This window comes from Ahaetulla prasina, chromosome 2, assembly GCF_028640845.1.
Source record: "Ahaetulla prasina isolate Xishuangbanna chromosome 2, ASM2864084v1, whole genome shotgun sequence".
Classification (NCBI taxonomy): Eukaryota; Metazoa; Chordata; class Lepidosauria; order Squamata; family Colubridae; genus Ahaetulla; species Ahaetulla prasina.
Genome location: NC_080540.1, coordinates 209,686,996 through 209,711,456, shown reverse-complemented (window position 1 = coordinate 209,711,456; position 24,461 = coordinate 209,686,996). Strand labels below are relative to the sequence as shown.

The 24,461-nt window shown below is 39.5% G+C and overlaps 1 protein-coding gene across 7 annotated transcripts in view; it reads right to left on the bottom strand.

Annotated features, from left to right (window-relative positions):
* PALM2AKAP2 (PALM2 and AKAP2 fusion) overlaps positions 1-24,461 on the bottom strand; it is a 310,829-nt gene that overhangs the window by 86,246 nt on the left and 200,122 nt on the right. For all 7 annotated transcript variants that reach the window (XM_058173903.1, XM_058173905.1, XM_058173907.1 and 4 more), the window contains one exon: positions 22,417-22,484. In XM_058173903.1, coding sequence (XP_058029886.1) covers positions 22,417-22,484 — 68 coding nt within the window. The remainder of the gene's footprint in view (positions 1-22,416; positions 22,485-24,461) is intronic.

Sequence of the window (24,461 nt, the reverse complement as noted above, 5' to 3'; positions counted from 1 at the left end):
TGTCCTCTATCATCCTCTGGAGTCCATTTAAGCTCACACCTACTGCTTCAGTTACTCCATCCAGCCACCTCGTTCTCTATCGTTCCCTTCTTCTTTTGCCCTCAATCTTTCCCAGCATTAGGCTCTTCTCCAGTGAGTCCTTCTTTCTCATTAGGTAGCCAAAGTATTTCAGTTTCATCTTCAGGATCTGGCCTTCTAAAGAGCAGTCAGGGTTGATCTCCTCTGGAACTGACTTGTTTGTTCGCCTTGTAGTCCAAGGGACTCGCAGGAGTCTTCTCCAGCACTACAACCCTAATCTTACATCTTACATCATTCAATTATAGATTTGCAGGTTTAAGTGCAGGTCATCCTCAAAGCTTACATAATATTACTGGTTCTGTCCTGAGCCATTATTTTACACCTACTTCTTTTGATGGGATTTTTAAAAAAAAATACTTCAGCAACAAATTAGGAAGTGTAAAATATGGAAACAGAATACTTGCTTAATTGTGATATATTTCTTCATGAGAACAATGTAAGAAATTGTCATAATTTGATACATCATTTTATAGTTATAGTCACATTGCTGCAATAGGAATTACAAAGCAAAAATACTGGAGTCAGATCTTACTATGTTCACTCAGAAGAAAGTCTTACCAGGTTCTATGGAAATTACATTTATTCATCCACAAGAGGAAAATATCAACAATGCTACACGATCAGTCAGCCCAAAATATTCAGTTCTATTTTCCCATGATGCTTTCTGATCAGCCAGTAATATTTATTGTTACATTTATAACCTGGATTACATCTAGAAGCTCAAAATGATACATGCCGAGGTCTTCTTCAATTACTATGTGAGGCAGGTTAGGCTAAGCACCACTGTCAAGTGAAGATAAATTTCGGCCTTGCTGACCAAAATTAATCAAAACTGGCATATGGGTCATATCTCACCAGAAACTACATTGATTCCCACTCTATTGATGAATACAGATCAAAGTTATGGTTCTCTCTTTGAAAACACTAAATCAACCAATGGTTATACTAACTAAAGATTATGGGGAACCAAAGTCTAACATAGATGGGAAGAAAAATGTTCTAAAAGACCTACAAGTATCCTAAAATTCTACAAAGACTGCCTTTGTTCATATTAATTGGCCTTCTCATAGGCCCTCCTTTAGGTTTTCCATCTACCACTTAAGCAAAAGTAACTACTAAACTAGAACAGGATTGCCTTACCTGTTCCCTTTCAATATTTCCAATATCAATGTTTTAGGGTGTCACATGAAGCCATTTTAATTCAAACAGGCTTTTTAAATCATTATTCTTCCTGGCATGGGAGCAGATTACCTACGGAACTGTCTTCTCCCAATTACATCAATCCATCCCACCCAGCCAAGCGGGGGGGATATTCTGTGGATCCCACCAGTTAAAGAATTTTGACCAGCATAATTTAGGATTCTCTGACATTGTCCCTGCCCCTTTGTAACATCCAACCCCCAAAAATGTGGTAGGCCCTCACTCTTCTGGCGTATCAATGGCATGGGGGTCTAGGAGTGATATGTAATCCTGGGGATGATTGGTGGCTTGAGGGTGCTCCCTCCACTTCTTTAGCTTCTAATGTTTTAATTTTTATCTTTGCTTTAATTCTGTTTTTAACTCTCTTTTTAAATTATGTTTTTAACACCACTATATGTTTTTTGTTGTAAGGTACCAAGATTCACTCAGGTAAAATGGATGGAGAATACATAAGTAGGTAGGTACGTAGATAGACAGACAGACAAACAGACAGACAGACAGACAGACAGACAGACAGACAGATAGCTAGCTAGCTTATAGCATTTGTCCCATGCATTACATTTTATTGCAATTTCTGCTTTTTTAAAAAAAAATATACATTATAAATAAAAACGAAGTTATGTTTTCAAAAAGATTTAGGTTTGCTATGGTTTACTAATCACGTTTTTAAAACTATATTTTTAAATATTCTAACCAGCCTAGTATTATTATTTTTTTAGTTGGCAGCCTAGAGAAGAATCCTAAATAAATAATAATGAAATAATATTTTTTTCAGGATAAAATAAGCAGGATAACCTCCTGAAGTTTAATTCTCTGTAAAGCCTCAACAGTACAGTTAACACCTGGTTTGATAATTTTGAGTGTCAGGTTTATTACACAAATAATTTATTCATGTCTCCAAAAATAATAACAGCTTTGAAATAGAGATTCTTCTTATTTCTAATAAGGAATCTGAAAAATTTAAGAAAGTGTTGAAAAAAAGGACACATTTATAAAAATATGGTAAACTGTGCTGTTTTCTCCATTTTTTTCTTTCTTTGGCTAAAGGTATCCTAACTACTTTCATAAAATATTGTCCTAAGTATATACTATTTTTCTGAATATCAAAATTCAATAAAATCTTGAAAAAGTGCAAAAAAAAAATTAATACCCTGACTTGCTTTCAGGGTATGTTATAGAATGACATCATCAATGCAGCAGCAATTTAATTTTATGAGACCAATTTAACGTTTTGAAAACGATGCTGCTGTCCCCAAACAGATTCAATGAGTAACAAAGCAAAAGCTTCTGTAGAATTAGCATTGTATAGTCAGTACAATACAGTGTGAAAATGAAATAAACAGTGCAGAAAAGCCTCTGTAGAACATTCACCAGGGATGAATACCAACCCATATGACAAAGCACTGAGATAATGCTAGAGTCCTGATTATATTGTATCACAATGTCAAACACTAAACAAATTTTCCAATATAGAGGCAACAGCCTCTTATCCTACTATTGAACAATCTTTTATATATCCATTCAGTCCCTTCTTACTATGAAGCCATCTCTGCCTAAACTTCTGGAAGTCGAATTATTCAATTAAGCATATCATAACAAAACATTTGCACCCTTGCTATCTTGTTCTGATAGGGAGTATCTTAAAAACAGCATCTACAACTCATTTAGAAATTGTTTGTATATAATTCCAGTCAGATATCAGTGCATGACCACTGTAAATATATTTAATTCTCTCCAACACTCATACTGCAAAATTTAAGCAGCAACTTAAATTTCTTAACCCAATTCCCTGAGGTTACAAAGTTGACACATTTGATTTTTGTGAATTCTTACATCTACAATACTCTACCCACATACTTAAAAGTCCCTGTGACCTGAAGAGGTTTACAGATAGTTCTCGATTTACTGACCCCACAAAGAGGGTAAGAATTTTCATTGCTAAGCAAGGTGATTGTTAAGTGAGTCATGCCCAATTTCGCAACTTTTTTTTGCCATGGTTATTAAGTGAATTGCACACTCATTAAACAAATCTGGCTTTCCTCATTGAATTTGCTTGTTGGAAGCCGGCTGAGACGGTCACAAAACGGTGTCCACATGACCCTGGGATGCTGCAACACATAAACACATGCTGGTTGCTTAGGATCCAAATTTTGATAATGTGATTATGGAGATGCTGTGATGGTAGTTAAGTGAAAGGACCAGTCACTTTTTTCAGTGTTGTTGCAACTTCGAACAGTCGCTAAACAAATGGTTCTAAGTCAAGGACCACCCATAAGAAGTACACATATTACATGGCAGAATTCAATGGCAACAAGGCAAATAGGAAACGCTTTATATTTTTTCATCTGAATTTGTTAGCAACAGGAATTTTCAAAGTCTGGTAGAGTTTGTTGTACAGAAATATATGAAAGTTATAATAAAAGAATTTTGGATTTGCCAGATATGCATTCAAACAATAGGATTTGGAGTTACCTGTGAGACTTCCCATTTGGTGGGCAGGTTGTTTGCTTTCTAAAGCCCAAGAACAAAACATATTGAGAAAAAGGCTTGATAACTATGTTGTGAAATGAAAGCCCTGTTTGTTTCCTTAATGAAGCAATGGTTCAGAGTAAAAAATTGGGTACATCCGTCATCTTTTTCCCTCCCTCCCATTTCTAGGCTTCAGATGATCTTCCTATTGGTGTCCCCCTTCTAAAGGTTTGAAATATTTGCAGATTGCATATGGAAAATACTGCTTGGGGAAAAATACAACTTCTAAAAAAGCAAAACTTGAGAAGAGGTTATCTATCTTCTGCTTCTCCATTCTCAAGAATTACCCTCAATGTAGGATGCAGGTACCCATATGTCTCACCTGTAATTTTTTCTATATTTTTGAAATGAATATAAAAGGAAAACTGACTTTCTTAGCGATGTGAACAGCAGTATATTTAACAGGGTTGTACTGAAAGAACAGAGATTGTGTGTTATATTTTGCTTAAGGAAAAGAAATAAGAAATGATGATGTCAAGAAACGAAAACCATGTAACCATGTAAGATTAAAAAACCCCTCGAAAAATATCTTTTTAATGTTTAATAATACCTTTCCATTTTGATCCCTGCATAACCTATTATGAACTTATGAATATTTTCTCACCCAAATATTCAGATATCAGAAGGAAATGGTTCCTTCTTTCTGTTTCTGTCTTTCATTTCGCTTTCTCCTTCACATGCAGAGAGATGACCTATTGCGCTTACAACTCTTTTGATATTCCTGCAGCATTCTCTCTTCCAAAGTCTAAGGTTGAAGAGCAATTCAATTTTCACTCTTTGCTTCTCATATCAAAATTCTACCATTCGCCCACCTTCCTAAGACTCCAAAATACACACACAGAGCCTTCCATTATGGGCCATTCTGTATAAACTAGGCAAATCAGTATTTACTGGAAATGGCTGTATTACTAGTACAGTGTATTAGCCACATCTTTACACTTGTTTGATTCACAGCTTTACAGTTCCATCTAACACCGAATTATCTCTACAGATCTCCTCACCCCAACATCTGAGCCTAACTCCTCTGCCAAAAGCCCACTAGAAGGCTCCCACAGCAGTTTAAACCCACTTTTGCAGGCATTCAAGGTTAACGCGGGGTAGGAGGGAGAGAGAGAGAGCCTGTTCCTAATATATATACCGGTTTACTGTTTTGTATTCCATTTACCTTTACATCAAGGTCATCCAAGCCAAGTAATATGGCCCCTTTTACTCTCCTTATCACAGGCAAAGCTTAGGGCCATACATTTTTTCCTTTCTTTTTGGTGGCGATTATTCCAAGCAGAACGTCTTGGATTCTTGGTGTGTGTGTGTGTGTGTGTGTGTTTTAGCTACAACCCTCCACACAATTCCTCACAAATCAGTCTCATTGACTGTACCCGAAAGCGGAAGGGGCTTCCTTCCGAATAGGTCTGTATAGAATGACCGCATTCAAATGCACACGCCGTATATAATCAGACGCGCTGGGCACAACAACCGGGCAGCGAAAAGATCCTGCGGCGCGCTTGCCGTCGGGACCGGCGAAAACACCCGCTTCTTCAATGAGCTCCGAAACACGCCTCGAGCAGCTCCCCCCACCCCCTCAAAGAAAAGAAGCCCCACTCCGAAACGCTCCCAACCTTTTCCTTTTGGCGTAAAGCTGGGAAGGAAGGAAGGAAGGAAGGGCCATAAAAAGCAGTTGTGGGAGAACAGTCCTCTGCTCTCCCCCCCAGCGGCGGCTTCCCTTTCTTTCTTTCTCAGCAAAGCAGCGCTCTCGAACCCGCGCCACACACATACACACACACACGCGCACAGCGCCTGCCGCCGCCCCGCCTTAGAAGATGGGGGCAACGGTGCGGGACAAACGCCCCCTCTCGCCCCGCAACTATAGCCCGCCCTATAAAGGAAAAGAGAAACGGTGCCCTTGGCGCCAAGGTTGGAGTAAGGAAGGGTGGGGGTGGGAATGGAGGGGTGTGTGTGGGGAGAGGGGGAGAAGATTAACTACCTCGGTCTCCGCCTCTGGTTTCTCCAGCCGCCGCCACTCTCCCGCTTTTCCCTTTGGGTTCTCAGCCGGTCGGACGGCGCGGTTCCTTTCTCTGCTCTCTCTCGCTCTGCGTCAAGGCGCTGGAAGGGGGCGGAGAGCGCGAAACAGCAGCAGGAGCAGCCGGCGCTCGCCTTCGCTTCCTCCTCCTCCTCCTCCTTTCGTGGCGGGCTGCTTCCAAGTCTGGAAATCTGTTTTGGGAAGTGGTGGTGCAGCGCGGCAGTTCAGCCCTGTCGGCCGGGGGAAGGAGGCGGTGGATCGGATTCTCGCGCCACACCGAAGTCGGCTGGAAAGCTTGCTTCTTCTTTTTTGCTTTTCTCCCCCCCCCACCCCTCTTTTCGGCTCTCTTGCAACGTTGCTGCAGCTCCTCGGCTCCTTTTCCCGGCGCCCCAGAAGGCTCGAGCCTCTGCTGACGATTGAATACTAAAATAAAAGAGCGGAGAAGAACGGGGCGCCGCTTTTGGTGTCCGCGTCCCTGTCGCCGCCCGGCAGGACGCGTTTAAAAAAAAGGGGCGGGGGAGTTGAAAAGAGGCTGCCTCTTCGGGTTACCTCAACATCCATTCCAGAGCCGCTAAAAGAGCGGCTGCTTGGCCCGCCCTGGTTGGGGAACGGGCACAAAAAAAGGGTCCCTGGTGACCCAGAATTCATCCTAGCCCCATTGACTGGCCCCTTTGACTCGATAGGATTTAGCTGACGGGATTGTTAAACAGCGCTCGCACCTTTCTTCTGGGGAGAGAAGTCACTCTAATAAATATTGGGAGGTGTTTTCAAGGAAACATAGGGGTCCACCTTCTGCCCACAAGAAATGTAGGGAAATGCCACCATTCCCAGCCTTCTGAGCACATCAGCTTATCCTGGCAGAGGATGAGGAAAGTCGCATTTCAAAGCCTTTGGAAATCACCAGCTTGGAAAAAGCTAAATTATGTAGGGCTATTCAGCTACAACTTCGTGTTTAGGTTTTGTCTTTTGAAGCGAGATAATGATAGCTAGCTAGCTAGCTAATTAGATAGATAGATAGATAGATAGATAGATAGATAGATAGATAGATAGATAGATAGATAGATAGATAGATTAGAAAGAAAACAGAACAAAAAAACAGAATAATAGAGTTGGAAGGGACCTTGGAGGTCTTCTAGTCTAACCCCTGCTTACGCAGGAAACCTTATACCACTTCAAATGCTTATCCAATATCTTCTTAAAAACTTCCAGTGTTAGAGCATTCACAACTTCTGGAGGCAAGTTGTTCCATTGATTAATTGTTCTAACTATCAGGAAATTTCTCCTTAGTTCTAGGTTGCTTCTCTCCTTGATTAGTTTCCACCCATGCTTCTTGTCCTGCCCTCAGGTGCTTTGGAGAATAGCTTGATTCCCCCTTCTTTGTGGCAGGCCCTGAGATATTGGAATGTTGCTATCATGTCACCCCTAAACTAGACATACCCAGTTCCTGCAGCCAATCTTCATAAATTTTAGCCTCAGTCCCATAATCATCTTTGTTGCTCTTCTCTGCACTCTTTCTAGAGCAGGGGTCTCCAAACTACGGCCCGCGGGCCAACTGCGGCCCGCGGGTCAGTTTTTATTGGCCCGCAGCAAATTCTCGGTGGACAGTGGGGTGCTGCCCCCGTCCTGGCCCCCAAGGAAGCCGCCGCTCGCCCGGTTGCAGATGCGGAGTGGCTCCGCTGAGGCGATCCCCGCCCACCCGGGGCTGCGGGCCGGCCATTCCGCCACTGGGCTGTAGGGGGCGCCCAGGACGCCCATGGCTCCAGCCCGGCCCACCAGACAGAGGAAGAGGCGGGCGGGCGGCGACGCCCATCGTCCCCACGCGGCAGCCAGGCGGGCGAGGCGCTCTGCTTCCCCGCCCCGCCTGGGGTCCTCTCCGGGCGCGGCGCTCTGCACGCGCTCAGGGGGCGCTTACTTGTCGCGGATGATGGTCTGCAGCTCCCGGATCTGGTCGTTCATGGGCAGGAGTTTGAGCTGGGCCGCCGCCGATCCCGGCCAGTCGTGATGCGTCGCCGTCGCTGACGTGGCCGTGGCCTCCTCGGCGCCCCCATCGCCCGCACAGCAGCCGTTCCCGCCAGCACAGCAGCATCGGCTGCCGTCGGCGCTGCTGCTGCTGCTGTCCGGGCTCAGGCTGTCACCGCTGCCCGGGCCGGGGTTGGCGAAGCGCAGCTGCCGAGGCCCGCCCTTGCCACTCGCCGGCATCCCGGCCTCTGCCCCCGCCGGGCCCACCACGCGCCGGTCGCGGCAAGGCATCGCCTCCATGCGCCGCCGAAGCAGCTGCCGCGGCGCCCCGCCACACGCCCCGCTTTACCTCAGCCGCGGGCCCGTGTGCCGGCCCGTGACGCGGCCGAGCTCGCCCGCTCCCATTGGCCGCCGCGCCTGCCGCTCCGCGCCGCCACTCGGCGTTCGGAGGAGGGGCTGGTGCCCGCCCACTCTCGCCCCCTAGTTAGCCCCGTCCCTTTCTGGCCTGGGTGGGACCCGCGTGGCACACCTGAGTGGCTGCGAGGAAGCGGTGCGGGCCTCGCCTGGGCCTCCCCGGAGTCCCTCCATTGGCTGCTGTGTCTCCCTCAGTGGGAAGAGAGTTCGCGACGGACGGCGGAAAATCCCCAGTAAATACATGCTGGTTGCCAAAAGCTTGACTTTTGATGTAACTGGGGATGCTGCGAAGGTCATAAATGCAAAGACTGGTGGTAAGTCACTTTTTTCAGTGCTGTTGTATTGGTCGCTAAATGAGTGGTTGGAAGCCGAGGATTACTGGTAGCCGCTGTCAATATTTAGGTCTCTATGTATTTAGGTTTCTATGCCCATAGCCACATCCACTCAGTCACATGAGGAGTTAGCCACGCCCACCAGTCACATGACCACCAAGCCACACCCCAAAATAAGCCACGCCCACAACTGGTACAAAATTCCCCCCCCCCCGTGGCCCGGGCCTTTGCTTATTTTTCTGTATTTGGCCCTCACTCAAAAAACTTTGGACACCCCTGTTCTAGAGTCTCAACATCTTTTTTACATTGTGGCGACCAAACTGGATGCAGTATTCCAAGTGTGGCCTTACCAAGGCATTATAAAGTGGTATTTTCATGTGATCTTGATTCTATCCCTCTGTTTATGCAGCCTAGAACTGTGACAGATAGTTAGTTAGTTAGTTAGTTAGATAGATAGATAGATAGATGGATGGATGGATGGATGGATGGATGGATGGATGGATGGATGGATGGATGGATAGATGGATGGATGAGAGATTACTTTGAAAACTACAAATGGGACAGAGAAAACAGGAATTAGTATGAAATATAAGATATAGACTATGTCTTAAGGGAGAACTTTATTTTTAATTGGTTTCCCCACAGCTACTACAAGGAATGTTTTAGTAAAGTTCATATATTGCCAGTTCAGTTGTTACTGCAGTTGTAGACTAACCAATCTAAGGTCACCAGATTGGAAGGCTATTCCTGAACATCACTGTTGAGCCAGCCCAGAATATTTTGCTGTTGAATATCAACAACCCAATGGCACCTCTATTTATTTAATTAAATGATGCAATTGAAATGAATGGAAGCTGAGGAAGAATCAGAACTGAATTTAGGGATATCAGAGTGAATCTGGCTTGATTGTAAGATTTCTTGCTAGGAAAACTTCCCAATGGGATTATGTGCCATGGACATCCTTCCTCACATATCTATTATCAGTTCTAGGAGCCATAATCCCAACACATCTGGAAGCTGCCAGAATGGAAAATATTGTTTCAGAATCAAAAGAAGGATCATTTTTCCAGGGAGGAGGGAAGGAAGGAAGATATATTAAAAGATTATTGTTGAATAGCACTTGCTACTAGTATTAGCACTACAATTCTAGAATAATATATTTCTATAATTCTTGATTGTGTTTGTAACTTTGGGTTACAACAATTTTCTAAGGTTGAACTGTATTATTATCTTCACATTGCAGACAACTGTTAAAGCTGAAACTAAAGTCTAACCCTGAATCTATCTTGTAAAAAAAAAAGTTGATGCAAGATTCAAATGCATTACTTACTTAGTTAGTTAGTTATTCACATTTAGGGGCCACCCAACTCTTTAACTTGGGTGGCTTACAAATAAAAATATACATGCAAATATACCGTAAGAGTAAAACAGCAACAACCCCGCCCAACCAGAAGAAAAACAATATCGCAACCTTTCCAGCAGAAATAACAAATCTAAGCTTGTCCTTTATTTTTTTTAATTGATGCTATATTATATAGGGTAGTCCTCAACTTACATTAGAATTGGGATCAGAATTTCTGTTGCTAATCACTGCAATTGTTAAGTGAATCGTGCAGTCATTAAACAAATACAGCTTTCCTTGTTTTCAGAAGCCAGCTAGGGAGGTCACAAATGGTAATCATATGACCACGGCTGCAACTATTCTACATACATGTTGGTTACTAAGTGTCCAAATTCTGATTATGTAACCATGGGGATGCTGCAATGGTTGTAAGTGTGAGGAACAGTCATTTTTTTCAGTGCTGGTGTAACTTCAAATAGTCACTAAAGGAATGGTTGTAAGTTGAGGAGTACCTGTATCAAGTAGTAGGCAGATCTAAATATTTAAAGGTGAGTGATGTAACTTTCCAAGTATTGTAAATAATCACACATAATTCTCTACTTCTGAACTGAAGTTTAGAAACATTTGGAGAATCACAGAATGCCTGTTACTGATTCAGATATTCAGACACCTTATTACATTATTGTTATTAAGTGTTATTATATTCTTACAGGGTAACCTAAATAATGTCTACTCTGAGGAATTTAGTGGGAGTTGTTTCTAGATTAAGCAGATAGAGGAGACTAGCCTCCTAATTAACAGCAGTAGAAAAGCAGGAAACCAAATAAATCAGTTTCCCAAGCTTGGCAACTTGAAGATGAGTAAACTTCTTAAATTAAGAATTCTGGGATTTGAAGTTCGGATATCTTAAATTTGGCAAGTTTAAGAAACATTGAAATAAATGAATACCACTAAAATGAATGTGTCAATTCATTGCACTTATCTAATACTTTTCTGGAAACTCTAATGTGGCTGTTAATGTAGTTAAAATGTATAATAACAATAATGCAAGTTCGATCAATAAAAAACGTAGCTCCTTTAAACCAACCATCTTGATCAATCTGGAAATACTTTAAAATGAGAGGTGGAAAAAGCTTCTTACCCTCCAGCCATTCTTTACAAGATAGGAAGGCAAGCCTTGAGAGACAGTAGTTCTGTGTGGGTGTCATTATTGAAAACATCTGACTGATAGACATATTTAATCTTTATCCTAGTTTGGTATAAGCAGTATTGAGTCAAAAGAGAAGAATTTGGGTTACAAATGTTTCTGGGAGTGGGAAGAGACAATTGCAAAACTGTCATTATTTTCTAGAAAAAATATATGAAGACATGATAGTGAAGGGCATTCTAACCACAAAAACACTCAGACAAAAAGACAAGAAGTTGATCCAATCTTTTCAAGTCCTCCTTCCAAGTCATTAACTCTGCTTTTACTCTTTATTGCACATGGATTGAAATGACTCATATGAATCTGTTCATACCAAAACAATTTTCCTAAGACCAGTCTCAAAATATTTTAGTTCACAGATAATTTTATTTTGTAGGCTATATGGAGACATTGCTTTAACATTCCTCAATGGCAATCACAGGAGTCATTGTGTCCAATTCTTCTTCTGCAAGGGATAATTCTGAGTTGGGTTTTACATGTCCTCCTAAGTTGTTAAAATGAACAAATTACAAAACATGCCTTCATTTCAAGCTTAATTGCATTCATATGTTAGCCTCTCCTAAACATTTATGTGTTATCTCTAAAATGGAGAAGTCTGGGTTGAAAATTTTAAGTTCTTGCTTATAGTCCCATCATTGATCAAAGGGATTCTTATCCTTTTATTGCAGAAGATTGCAATAAAAGATTGCAATAGATTGCATTCAGACTTTTGTACTCCTTATTTTTAAACCCATTGAAGTTTATAGATGACAAATGTATAAAAGACCATTACAATGAATGTAACATGATTTTTGGTAATGCAATGTCTCCATATGTGGCAGCATCTGGCAGCACCTTTTCTGTATTTGAAAGTTAAACAAGATCAGGCCTGCTTAGACATCCAAGGAAAACTAGTGCAATAGAGCAGACTGAAAATTAAAAAAAGAACAATCCAGAGGGAAGCAATGCAAATCACTTTTATATTGTTGCCAAAAAATTATGTGGATGGGTCAAAGAGGTCAGAGGAACTGAGGCCAACTGGAAGGAATCCTTGCATGTTATAGAATAGTACTCTTTTTTAAAACCAGGAACAGCAGCCTAATTACATAGATGAATATTAAAAGGGAGCTGCTTAACCGTTGCAAATTTAATAGAGTTTCTTCTCTTTCCATGAATCTAAATATGGATAAAGCTATTTTTGGTGCATACAGCATAACATTTTGGTGTTCCAATTTTCCTATTTCCTATACTTAGGATGCATTCAATTAATACTAATTAGATGGGAAACTATTAATAAACCACCAAGGAAATCAAGCATTACATATTAATACAACCTGTACGTTGCCTGTACTGTAATTCACATTTTAAAATAACCGCAATAGTGCAACAAAAGTGGTCTGAAGCACCTGTTAGGTTTTTGGTGTCATACCTCCTTTCAGATACTAAACTGGCTAAAACACAAGAAAAAGACTGCTTCAACTAGCCTTAAATCAATGCAGGTTGAATGACTTGAGATGGATTCAGTCAAGTGAAATGTAGCAGAAATACAGTTGCAAAGCTAATACTATCTATCATTGAAGGAGAGTATATGATTGATAATCTGTTTACTACAGATTCATATCCAAAGAACATGTACCCCTAGTTAGAAGGCAAACATCGAGATGCTGAGATATAAACACTTTGACTGGTTTCCAACTGATTATGTCAAATCATGACTCGTTTAGTCATGGTTTATTGAATAAGCTATGACTTGCCAAAAGCAAAGAAAGTACATTAAGGCTTGAGCTTAGATTCCCTGTTGATATATGAAGCAACATTGAGCTAACTAATTAGAAAGTTGCTTTTGTAATCGAGATTTAGATTAGAGCTTCCTATTGCTTTTCCTAATTTAACCCTCTTCTTAATAAATTTTACTAGCCAGAGCTTTGACAGGCTTGCTCTTTGGATTAACTTCTTCCAATGCAGACTTATTACCAGACGTTTGATAGAAATGTGATACAGACCCTGTTCACATGATATGCCTGGTGCAAACATTAATTAGTGTGCATGGAGCCAACCTTTACCTGCATGACTGTTTAATGAGATGTTTTCTGTGGTCTTTCAAATTCAAAATAGCTGCCATATTAGAAACCTGACAACTGTATAACTCATATAACTTAAAGGTGTCTAACCAAAAGTGAAATAATTAAACCTTCATTACACCCCACCCAGTGTTAAACCTCAGGGATCATATGCAAACACAATGCTGGTTAGTATAGTTAACATGCTTCCTTTATGAAAGTTATAGAATAATACAGCTATATGTCAGGTAATGAAATTCCATATGCAAAAATGCCAGCTGTTTTGAATCCAAAGAGCATGCAAGCTCATCATATTTATATAATACTGTGAGCTTCTTCATTTATCTGAACCTGACTGATCCAGGAAAAGAACTCTATTAATAAACTACTTCTTTAAACTTTATTTCTCAAGGAGAATGGATGCCTTTTAACCTGGATGGTTTTGTTTATTAATTTGCAATGGAAAATGGAAGTTCCCCCTCCTTTTAGTCTTTTCTTCTGAAATAGTTCTCAGCTGGGAATTTGCAAAAAGGAACACTAGGATTTGCAGAAATATATTAGTCATTCATTCTTTGTGTGTTCCATGAAATTCTAATGAATCTGTCACACAGAAGAGCTATAGAAAACGTAAAGTTCACAATTCATATTTACATTATAACACAGTAATATACAATATAAGAGGCAGACTGTAGATATGATAATAGAGAAAGAACAAAATAATTCTATAAGTAGGCTAAATAGGTTCTGTATAAATTTTTGAGTTTTCTATAGGGAATGTTTACTTGTCACCCATAATAGTTACGACGCTGTACTAAGGGTAATCCTGCTAGGTTTAGTGGAAAAGAAGCATGCATAGAGTAGCAATCTTACAAAGAAAATTAAACTGTTCTAGAGTATTGGTAAAGGACTTCACATTTTTCCAGTGACCGATTGTCCTTTTTTAAAAATACCTTTCTTTGTAATCCATAATTAGCAGATCAATAAAAATTCTAGATTTGTATTTCTTTTGGTATATTTATTTTCATGTGTATGGATTAAAACATATATAAATAAAATGGCACATATGCACACCACAGTATCTTCTACCTGTAGGCCAAAGTACTACAACCAGCAAGTGATTCAGAACATAATGAAGGGCTTTTAATTATACAATTTGCCTTTTTATTTCCACTTTATGTTGCTTGTCCCTTCCTTGTAAGAATAAGTAAGGATAATAATTCTGCTTATTACAAATCCATGTGTCCCCAAACTATAAAGAAAAAGAAACAGCCCTTTCCAAAATGGGTGAACAGGTGGTGTCCTTTCTGCCATGTGCCTCCGTTGGGCAGCTGGCCCCTATAGAAGCCACCAGAGGCAAAAGAGCAGCTGGTGTTTATAATAATAGGGGTGACCAGGGACTGGCCCTTTCCTCTGTTGCTGATATTTTGTTAAGCCAAAGCATTCATGTTTCTTCTTTAGAGTTATCAAGTCAAAGGCAGCTCTATCCTGTGGGTTTTCTCTAGAGTCTCCTATATGGTTTTGAACTCAATTATACTGAATTCTATCTGCCATCCATATTACATGAATGATTTACAGAAATGGCAAATGAACTTTGGTATAAGCAAGAACAAAATGACGCATACTGGAGCAACCTCCAAATGTTTTAGAATTCTTTTGGTATACCAAACTGGTATAATAACAACTGTATCAAAAACAAAAATTATAAGACTGAAGTTTCAAAAAAGAAGTCAACCAAAGGTACCTGAAAGTAGACGTTTCTTCCCTACAACAACAACAAAACTAAAATAATTTGACCGAATTATACTAGAAATTGGTATCCCATGACCCCGAGAAGAATTTTTTTTAAAATAGACATTTTAATAGGTTTGTGATTGAGATGTATACATAAACAGAGAACATCAGGGAATAAACATTGTTTTCTTTCCCCAAAATAATGGGAAAAGATTTATTTTGGACTTGCGTAGATGGTTTTTCAGTGAATGTTGGGAAAGTTCCAAGGAAAGAGGATAACAACTAGCAGCAAGGTGAATGGACTTGATTACAGCCCTGACAAGGATCAGGTTGGGACAGATCCTCCTGGAGAAAATGTTTTATAATTATTGTGCAGGAACAACTGAAAAAAACTGTTGTGTTTAGCAGAGCTTTGGAATCATAAACATCCATTTTCCTACATGAGAAAGATGATGCTACTGATTTTATGGCTTTTCAGTGACCCAACAAGGTTGTTCTTATATTTTTATGTTCACTAGAATTCAAATATTTAAATAGTCATTTTATAGAGAAATGTGTAAGAGCATTGTGGCACTGTGGTTAAAGTGCAGTGTTGCAGGCAAACTCTGTCTACACCTTGGAGTTCAATTCTGACCAGATCAAGGTTGATTCAGCCTTCCATCCTTCCGAGGTTGGTAAAATGAGGACCCAGATTCTACATTGTAAAACCCACACAGAGTACTGTAAAATGCTATAGGGCAGTATATAAGTCTAAATGCTAAAACACTATTGTTATCTGTTCCATGCAAGGACCAAAGCAATAGCAATTATGTTACTGGTACCTACCTGGAAAAAATAATTTGGCAGTTGCTCATTTGTAGATGTCAATCGATGAAACGTGTCTCCTTTTGCAATGCATAATAGTAATACGAACACATATAATGAATGAACCAAAAGCAATTGGGCAGAAAGGTGCGATTGATACTATAAGGGTTTGGGAGCAAACATTATATGGTTATTTGATAATGTAGCTTAAAAGATCAGTACAGATATTTCTGCTGGCAAATAGCTTCGCAGAGCTATCTGACGGAATAAAACTGAGGCTTCAGTTTTCACTAGCCATCATGTTCTGCCATGGTTTGATCAATTATGGCTGAGCAAATTATATTTTGGCTTAGCTTGATATATGAAAACTGAGGTGATGAAATTATCTAATGAAATCAACTGGTGCTGGGAATACAGCAGTTTCCAAAAGAACATCTGCCTAAAGGCAGTGATACTAAGAAATGTGTAATGTGTCACCAGTCTTGGTTGATTGTATTTATAGTCTTTTCAACACCTCAAAGTTGCAAATTAGGATCTCCAAATTTTATTGCCAATCTAGCTCCTTCATGAAATTGCTTGGACTGAGAAAAAAGGACTGACGAATAATTACTTTGGGCGCTCAATTCAGTATTTTAACCACTATACTAGTATAGGCTATGGTGAATGTAGAATACAAAATAATATACATTGCACATACGATATGGCATGGTTCAGCTTAGATAAATCATACATTTTCATTGCCAGAAGAGGTTCAATACTTTACATGATTGCAAAGGAAATACTGCTGAGTCAATGGAGCCTACGTTCACAAAATTACATACAGGGACTGCAGCCTATTTTTGAAAGGAAGAAATCTACATTCTTACATTCAATAAAAAAGGAGTTATGATATTTAGTAGTCTTTGTATATACTCCCTAAAGGGAAAGCCAACATACAGTATAAAATACAATCATATTTCACTTACTAGCTTTTGAAGGACAAAAATCCATTGGGAATTAAGAGAGAATTTCAAGAAACAGCTGTGAAAGCTTAACTCAGCTATGGTTTATAGCATGTCCTCTTTAGCTATAACATGATCAGTGTTTTAGACTTCAATCAAAAATACATACTTGAGCATTTTTACTATGGCATACTAGAATGCATGAACTGAGTGAAACCCCTTTCACGAAAGGCTATTCAGAAGAAAGACAGGGAGTTGGATGCTTCTGTTACAATGCTTTCCTTAAAGCATTAATAAAGATTTAAAAAAGAAAAGAAAATCTTCTCATTTTTCAGTGTTTAAGACTTGGCCCCTAGCATGAATTTAAATACTTTTATTATGAAGACCTGTCTGTTTGATTGAGGGAGTGGTGCTGTTACAAATCTCTTTAAATTACATTTTATCTTTGAAATAAATCTATTTGAATTTAAGGACTTCAGGACTGGGTATTTCAGGGCAGAGGACAGCGAGGCTTTGCCTATCTTAAAAAAACCATGCTGGAGGCCACACAATAAGCCTTCTTATCAGCCCTCAATATCACACAATAGATATGACTGACAACTCTCTGGTGAGACTTGAACTATTAGCGTTCCTGATGTCTCCTGACTTGTTTCATTGCCTGGAGCTCTCCCAGGAGCAGAGAGAAGCTTAGGCTCTTCAGTGTTAGTATGGCACTTGGAATGATTGTGACATGGGCTGTTCTGCTTCCCCATTCAAAAAATCATCAAGGACCTCAACGGGATGTGCTCTTGTTCCCTCTGAAATGATCCTCCTCCAGATATTCATATGACTGCCATTCTTACGTTGCTCACAAAATTATTGAAGACCCGGTTGATCTCCCAGCCTGTGGGGACACGGTGATTGTGGACTCTCCTTTTGGTTTTACTTTGTTTTGGTCTGATTGTTTTTGTTTTGGTATTTTACTCTTTCAATCAGTTGTATTTTGGGCATTAAGGTGACCTATTTATTAAAAAAACAAATACTCTTTGAATTCTGCCAAAGTATCAAAGCATTCATAAGTCTTCAGAAAAAAAATCATAATGGGTCCTCTATACTTGCAGAAGCTAGACGATGTTATGAGAGCTTGTTTCAATCGATGTTGAGTTACCATGACATCAAGATAATAGTACCTCTTCTCAGTATCTGGCCTTTCTTCTTATATCCCAAGGCAAAACTAAATTAAGGTATTTTCTTCCCTATGCATTGGTCTGATGGCATTTTGAAACAGACCCATGGCTAATAGGAAGCCATGAAATCCTGACCTGGCAAAATGATAGGTTGGTTTCTTCATCCTTGATCAAATCATTGGTGTCATATACTCGAAGGAAAGGAGACTAGATAGGAAAATAGCTTGCAAATATATATGTCCTTTCAGACATCTTCTCTTAATCTCTTGCTATTCTTGACCATTAATCATCTGGATTTAGGCATTTTCATTCCCCCTACCTTCCCCACTAGAGACATCTTACCTCTCCAGGCACACTCCCACTTTCACACAGAGAAAGTAGTGAAATAAAGTTCTGGACAAACAAAGTCAGCCTTATGGAATAAGACCCAATTTTCACTTAGGCCCGTTTCCCCTTAACTCAGTAACTAGCTTCTCCTCCAGAAATCTCTAGTTCTCACCTCAGAGTGCTTTAGCAATAGCAATAATTATTATCCTTCTCATCTTTTCTACTGCCTTCTCTTATTGATATCATTATTATGATTATTACTCTGTTGTTTTGCACATACACTGAAGCTTATGTATGATCCCTTGTAATCACACTTGGCCAAATAAAGCTATTCTATTCTATTCTATTCCATTCTATTCATAGCACTTGGCTTATATACCACCCCATAGTCAGGATCGAACTCTATGCTGTAGGCAGAGTTAGCCTGCAATACTGCATTCTAACCACTGTGCCACCAGGGCTCTTTAAAGAGCTTGTACTCAGTTTCTTCACTGGTGAAAATAAAGAGTTCTATACATTAAAATTTTTAATATCTTTGTTCTTATATTCATAAGGAAAGTTTAGGTTATTGTATTTTTTAAAAATAAAATCTTAACATCAGTTTGCTTATGCAGAATGTAATGCAGCTTCGATTTTTTGGAGATCTTAATGAACATTGCCTTGCAGACATAAACAATGCAGATTTTATGTTGCTTTGTTTACATTTAAAGATAATAAAAATGTGAAGTAGTTAACACAATGACTCCCCTGTCATGTATTTGATATTAGGGGTGTGCAATAGTTTGAGGACAGTTGAACTATTTCAGGCAAAACCACAGCTTTTCAAAAAATTGCATTTAGCCCTGGAGCCTTAGTTGTTTCAATCTCTGCTCTACATCATGATTATTTATTTATTTAGGCAATGACAAAATCAATAGGCAGGGGACTGTAGGGTTGATTGATAATACTGTATGAAATATCAATTTCCATGTTTTTAGTGAGAAATAAGGAATCCCTAATGCTGCCGTGTAACGGGGTGAGCTCCCGTTACTTGTCCCAGCTTCTGCCAACCTACCAGTTTTGAAAGCACGTAAAAATGCAAGTAGAAAAAAGAGGGACCACCTTTGGTGGGAAGGTAACAGTGTTCTGTGCGCCTTTGGCGTTGAGTCATGCCAGCCACATGACCACGGAGACGTCTTCAGACAGCGCTGGCTCTTTGGCTTTGAAATGGAGATGAGAACCACCCCCTAAAGTCGGGAACGACTAGCGCATACGTTTGAGGGGAACCTTTACCTTTACCTAACTTTTATAAGAACAAAATAATATATTCCTTTTGCTTTCATTGGTAATGAGCCTGTTGAAACCTTCATGGGAAATACATATCCTTTTAATATGAATTTATCTAATCTAGTATTCAATGTGCAGGTACTATCACCATTACAGTTTATGACTGCTAAAATTATACCCAATGATTATACTAACTTTTAAAGGACTCTGAATTTTACAAAAATTCACTGAAGATCAGTGACTGGGGAGAGTGACCTCCCTTAATTCAAAAAACTAAACTGCCAGCGCTGTAAAATGGATGGTTGCAGCAGTTTTACCAACTTAATATCTTCCACATGTTTTGAGACCATGGGCCCCCAATGCTGACAGGGATTTTAAGTAGTTGCAATCCCAACAACTGTAGAATACCAGATTGAAGAAGACTAGACTAAAGCATGTGTCTTACATATGTATGAAGTATTTGGAATGGAGAAAATATGTTGGAATGCAGGAAATAATCATATGGTATCTCTATATATAAGAATGTTTTATCTATATCTTTTCCGTTTCTTCTGATCTTTCACACAAACAGATTTGATTTCTTTACTGGAACTGAAAGATCAGTAAACACACAAATAAAGTTAGTTTAGTTTCTTGTGATCAAATTGAGTATTGGCAAGAACCAATGCCCAAAATATAAATTAATACACATCCTAACTGAGAAGGCAAAACAGATGAGGTTACTAAACCATTACAATATTTTAACTCTTTCTTCTTTATAGAAATGTAAGCTGGACTATTGCTAGAAGCTTAAAAATGAAATGGCCCAAATCTAAATATACATGAGGGGATTGAGAAGCTAAGCAAAAGTAACTGAAATCCTTCCTTTTGTCAACTGCCTTTATGAAAGAACTCAATGACCTTTTAAGAAGAGCAGAAGGACCTGGTAATCTGCTTATTAGTCTGTTGGAATACAGTGTAAAGATATCTTCTTCTTCTGACTATCATCTCAAGATTATTCATGGACATTTTTTGCCTTAAGAACTTAAAAGATTTGGCTATCACCAAGTTCAGTGGAAGCTTCTTTCAGGGATAAATAGACAGGTAAGGAGGGAAAGATGTGTTTGATCTCCAATTCTCAGTATATCCAGACAGCACTGTGAATGATGGAGAATACTAAGAATTGGTTTTCTCCATCATTCACTGTTCAGCAACTTCTGGACAATTGAGGCGTTCTTACACTATCTACAGAAAAATCTAAACATCTTCTTTTGCTGTTGATATAGATAGGAAAACAGGATGAAGGGAGCATTTAAGTAAGACCCAATGAGGATAATAATGTAAGACATTGTATGACACAGTTCCTATGTTTAACAATAAAATTGTTCCATTACCTTGGGCTATCCCACCCGGTCAGGGAGGGAAGGTATGTTGCAGATCTGTCAATTAAAGAATTTCAACTGGTGGGGTCTAGGAAGAGACCTTCTGTCCCATTGTCCCCCCTGTATATAATACTCTTCCCCCAAAGGTGAGGCAGGACCCCATGCTCCTGGCCTTCCAAAAAGGAGTAAAACGTAAAAGGAGCGTCAAAAATGGGACGTGATGACGTCCAGGCAGGTGGGCGGAGTCCCCCACAGCCACCGCTACCAGTTCACCCGAACTGGATAGAACCAGCTGACTATCACCACTGGTTCTGCAGCCTTGAATGGGGAGCCCAAAGCCATGGGACTGGTTGGAGCCCTAAGAGCCCTCCTTTGCTTTTTGAACTAATTTTTTTTACAGGGTTCAATCATCGTTGTCTCTTTTTAAATTCTACATTTAATTTTTTTTAATTCTTATATGCTGTTTTATATATTTTAACATTTTACCGTACACCACCAAGCATCCCTCTCTGAAGGGGATGGGAGAGTGAAAAAAATGTGAAAAATAAATAAATAAAAATAGAATCAAGTCATCAAATTACTTAGGAATTTAAACAAGAAAAATATCAAAGCAGATTCATAAGTATGGAAGGATCTTAGTCACAAGTAGAACACCTTAGTAGAAGACTAATTGAAATATAAAAACTACTTGGGGCCGGGATAGCTCAGGCAGTAGAGAAGCCTGTTATTAGAACACAGAGCCTGCAATTACTGCAGGTTCGAGCCCGGCCCAAGGTTGACTCAGCCTTCCGCCCTTTATAAGGTAGGTAAAATGAGGACCCAGATTGTTGGGGGGGCAATAAGTTGACTTTGTAAAAAAATATACAAATAGAATGAGACTATTGCCTTATACATTGTAAGCCGCCCTGAGTCTTCGGAGAAGGGCGGGATATAAATGTAAACAAACAAAAAAAAAAAAAAGATTATCAAAAGATCAGCCAACCATTGCATTTAAGTCTTTATTTCTGCCTTCACTAAAATTCAAAACTAATTTATTTTATTTATTATATATTTATTCAATTTCTATAGCTGCCTATCTCAACCCAACTGGCTAGTCAAGCTGTATCTGCAAGTTTTTGCCAAGTGAAACCAAGAGTTAATTGAGGGTTAAGTGTTTGAAGATCTGCATTTTATTGCTGAGCCTGGGTGATAAATTGGATAATATTTTAGAAGTTACAGTTGAAACTCACTCATTTCTTGAACAAACTGGATAGATTAAAGAGGAAAGCAACCATATACTGTAAAACAGCGGTCCCCAACCTTTCTAGCTTGATGGCATGTGTATATGTGTGTGTGAGTGGCAGGTGAGCGTGGGCACGCTCAGCTCCATTTGTGTGAGTGGCGCACTCGTGTGAAAGGAGCTTCATTAGTAACTGTAAGTACACGTGTCTGCTCATGTGAGCAGGGCTTCACGCATGCACGCTTTCCATTTCCTCTCAGCCCGGTTTCGAACAGACCATGGCCCAGTATGGCCCGAATGTTGGGAACCCTTGATATAAAACATGATTCATGAGCTGTCTCTTGTTTTTGCCTGTCCAAAGTCCCAATCATAACTCTATCTTAGACCAAAGTACAGAATAAAAATAATCTCACAGAATACCAACAGCAACCAATTATTTGGGTAAACACATGCATAGGCTGATGTGTAAAATCATATCACTCACCAAAGCTGTTGCTTTCACCTGAGGGCTTTCATTGGTATTTTCAGACCACATGACAAATCTCTCTGCCTCTGTGAAGAAATACAGCATTTTTTTAAAAAAAAGTTCTATCCACAGGTGAGAGGTCACAGTTTTTAAGTGAAAGGACACTCCTGGGTTCTGAGTGAACGAATAAATGAGTTAGGATATGGCAAATTAAACTGTCTAATATAAATTGAGTTTAATGGATTTAATAGTTTTATGTAAATTCAGTCAAAATTAAACTAAATTAATTAAATCCTTTCTATATGATGACTGTGTAGTGCTTTGAATTTGATTCCAGAAATATGTTTTGAATGAAGCACAGGGGAGTGGGAATATAGTAACTCTTTGCAAGTCTTTAAAGCGACTGCATCTTTTTCAATGATCACACAGTTCTTTCCACAGCTGCCCTATAACTTCAGGAAACACAGCTACCTTAAAAACGTGCAACAGATATTTTCCAACTTTTACATGCTCTTCAGCACCTTTTTTCATCTGACTCTGCAGTATTGCACAGCCCTAGTTAATATTACTACTTACCATATATTGTGACTAAAACCAGTAGTGGAGATTTAAGAAAAGCTGTTCCAGTTTGAATAATAACAATAATTTAATAGTAGCAACAATCACAGAAATAATAATTTATTTATTTATTTATTTATTTATTTGATTTTTATACCGCCCTTCTCCCGAAGGACTCAGGGCGGTGTACAGGCAAGATAAAACCAACAATACAATATACAGGTTAAAATGCAGTTTAAAAAACTTATTTAAATTAGCCTAAAAATTAAAATTTGCCATAAACTAAAAAACCCCGTTTAAAAATTAATAAAATTTAACATTAAAATTCCAATTTAAGCCAATAATGACAACAAGAGCAACAATATCTGTAATACCGTCAAACATCCAGATTTGCCTATCCCAGGTCCTTGGTAAGAATTCAATAAGTAGACAAAAATGCCAAACCCAGTTTGGACATGTGGCTGACTGTATGAATAACAACAACAACAACAACAGCTTGGATTCAAATGCTACACTAGTTTAGCTTAACCACAAGAATTTTGGTTTGTATGTTTCTCAAAGAGCAGGAGGTCTGTTCTTTCATCCAAGGAAATCTGAAATCTGCCAGAGAAATCTGCAGTTGAGACCTATTTTAAGAAGCTAAACAAAAAGGGGCAGGGGGTGGGTGGGTAATAAACTTCAGGAGGGTGCGGCACTACAACTCCTCCCAGAAGCCCTACCAACATGACCAAATATAAGGGATGTGTCAAACTGTGCCCCAGTACCAGTGGTGGGATTCAAATAATTTAACAACCAGTTCTCTGCCCTAATGACCGGCTGGGTGGGCGTGGCCATGGTGGGCGTGGCCAGGGGGTGTGACAGGCAGCTCTTGGCCTCCTGCATCCCCTTGGAGCAAAAACAGGCCATGGGGGGGATGCCTTGCCCCCCATTTTGGGCCTAGTAGGCTTCCCTGCAGCCTCCTGGGAGCAAAAATAGGCCACTGAAATAACTTAAATGTTCCAAATAAAGAATAAGCATCCCACAAGGGATGGTGAATTTCCATATTGTTTGGGTCATATTTATTGGTCAATATAATTATTGACAAAAATAAGAGATTTTTGTAAAAAATATTAGATTTGCAGAAGCCTCAGTTACTGCTATTATTGTGCTTTTCCTCCTATAATTCTGTAAACCAAATCAATGTGCCATCTGGGTCATAGGCCAAGCCATCACATTTTTATTTATTTATTTATTTACGTATGTATGTATGTATGTATGTATTTTGTCAAGCATATATAGGATAACAGATATAAGTATAAACATGATTATGAATACAGGAAATGGATACAAATAAATGGGGACAGTAGGACAGGGACGGTAGGCATGTTGGTGTGCTTATGCACGCCTCTTACAGATCTCTTAGGTATGGGTTGAAGTCAACAGTAGACAGTCTAAGGTTAAAGTTTTGGGGGTTTGGGGAAGAAACCACAGTGTCAGGTAGTGCATTCCAGGCATTGACCACTGTT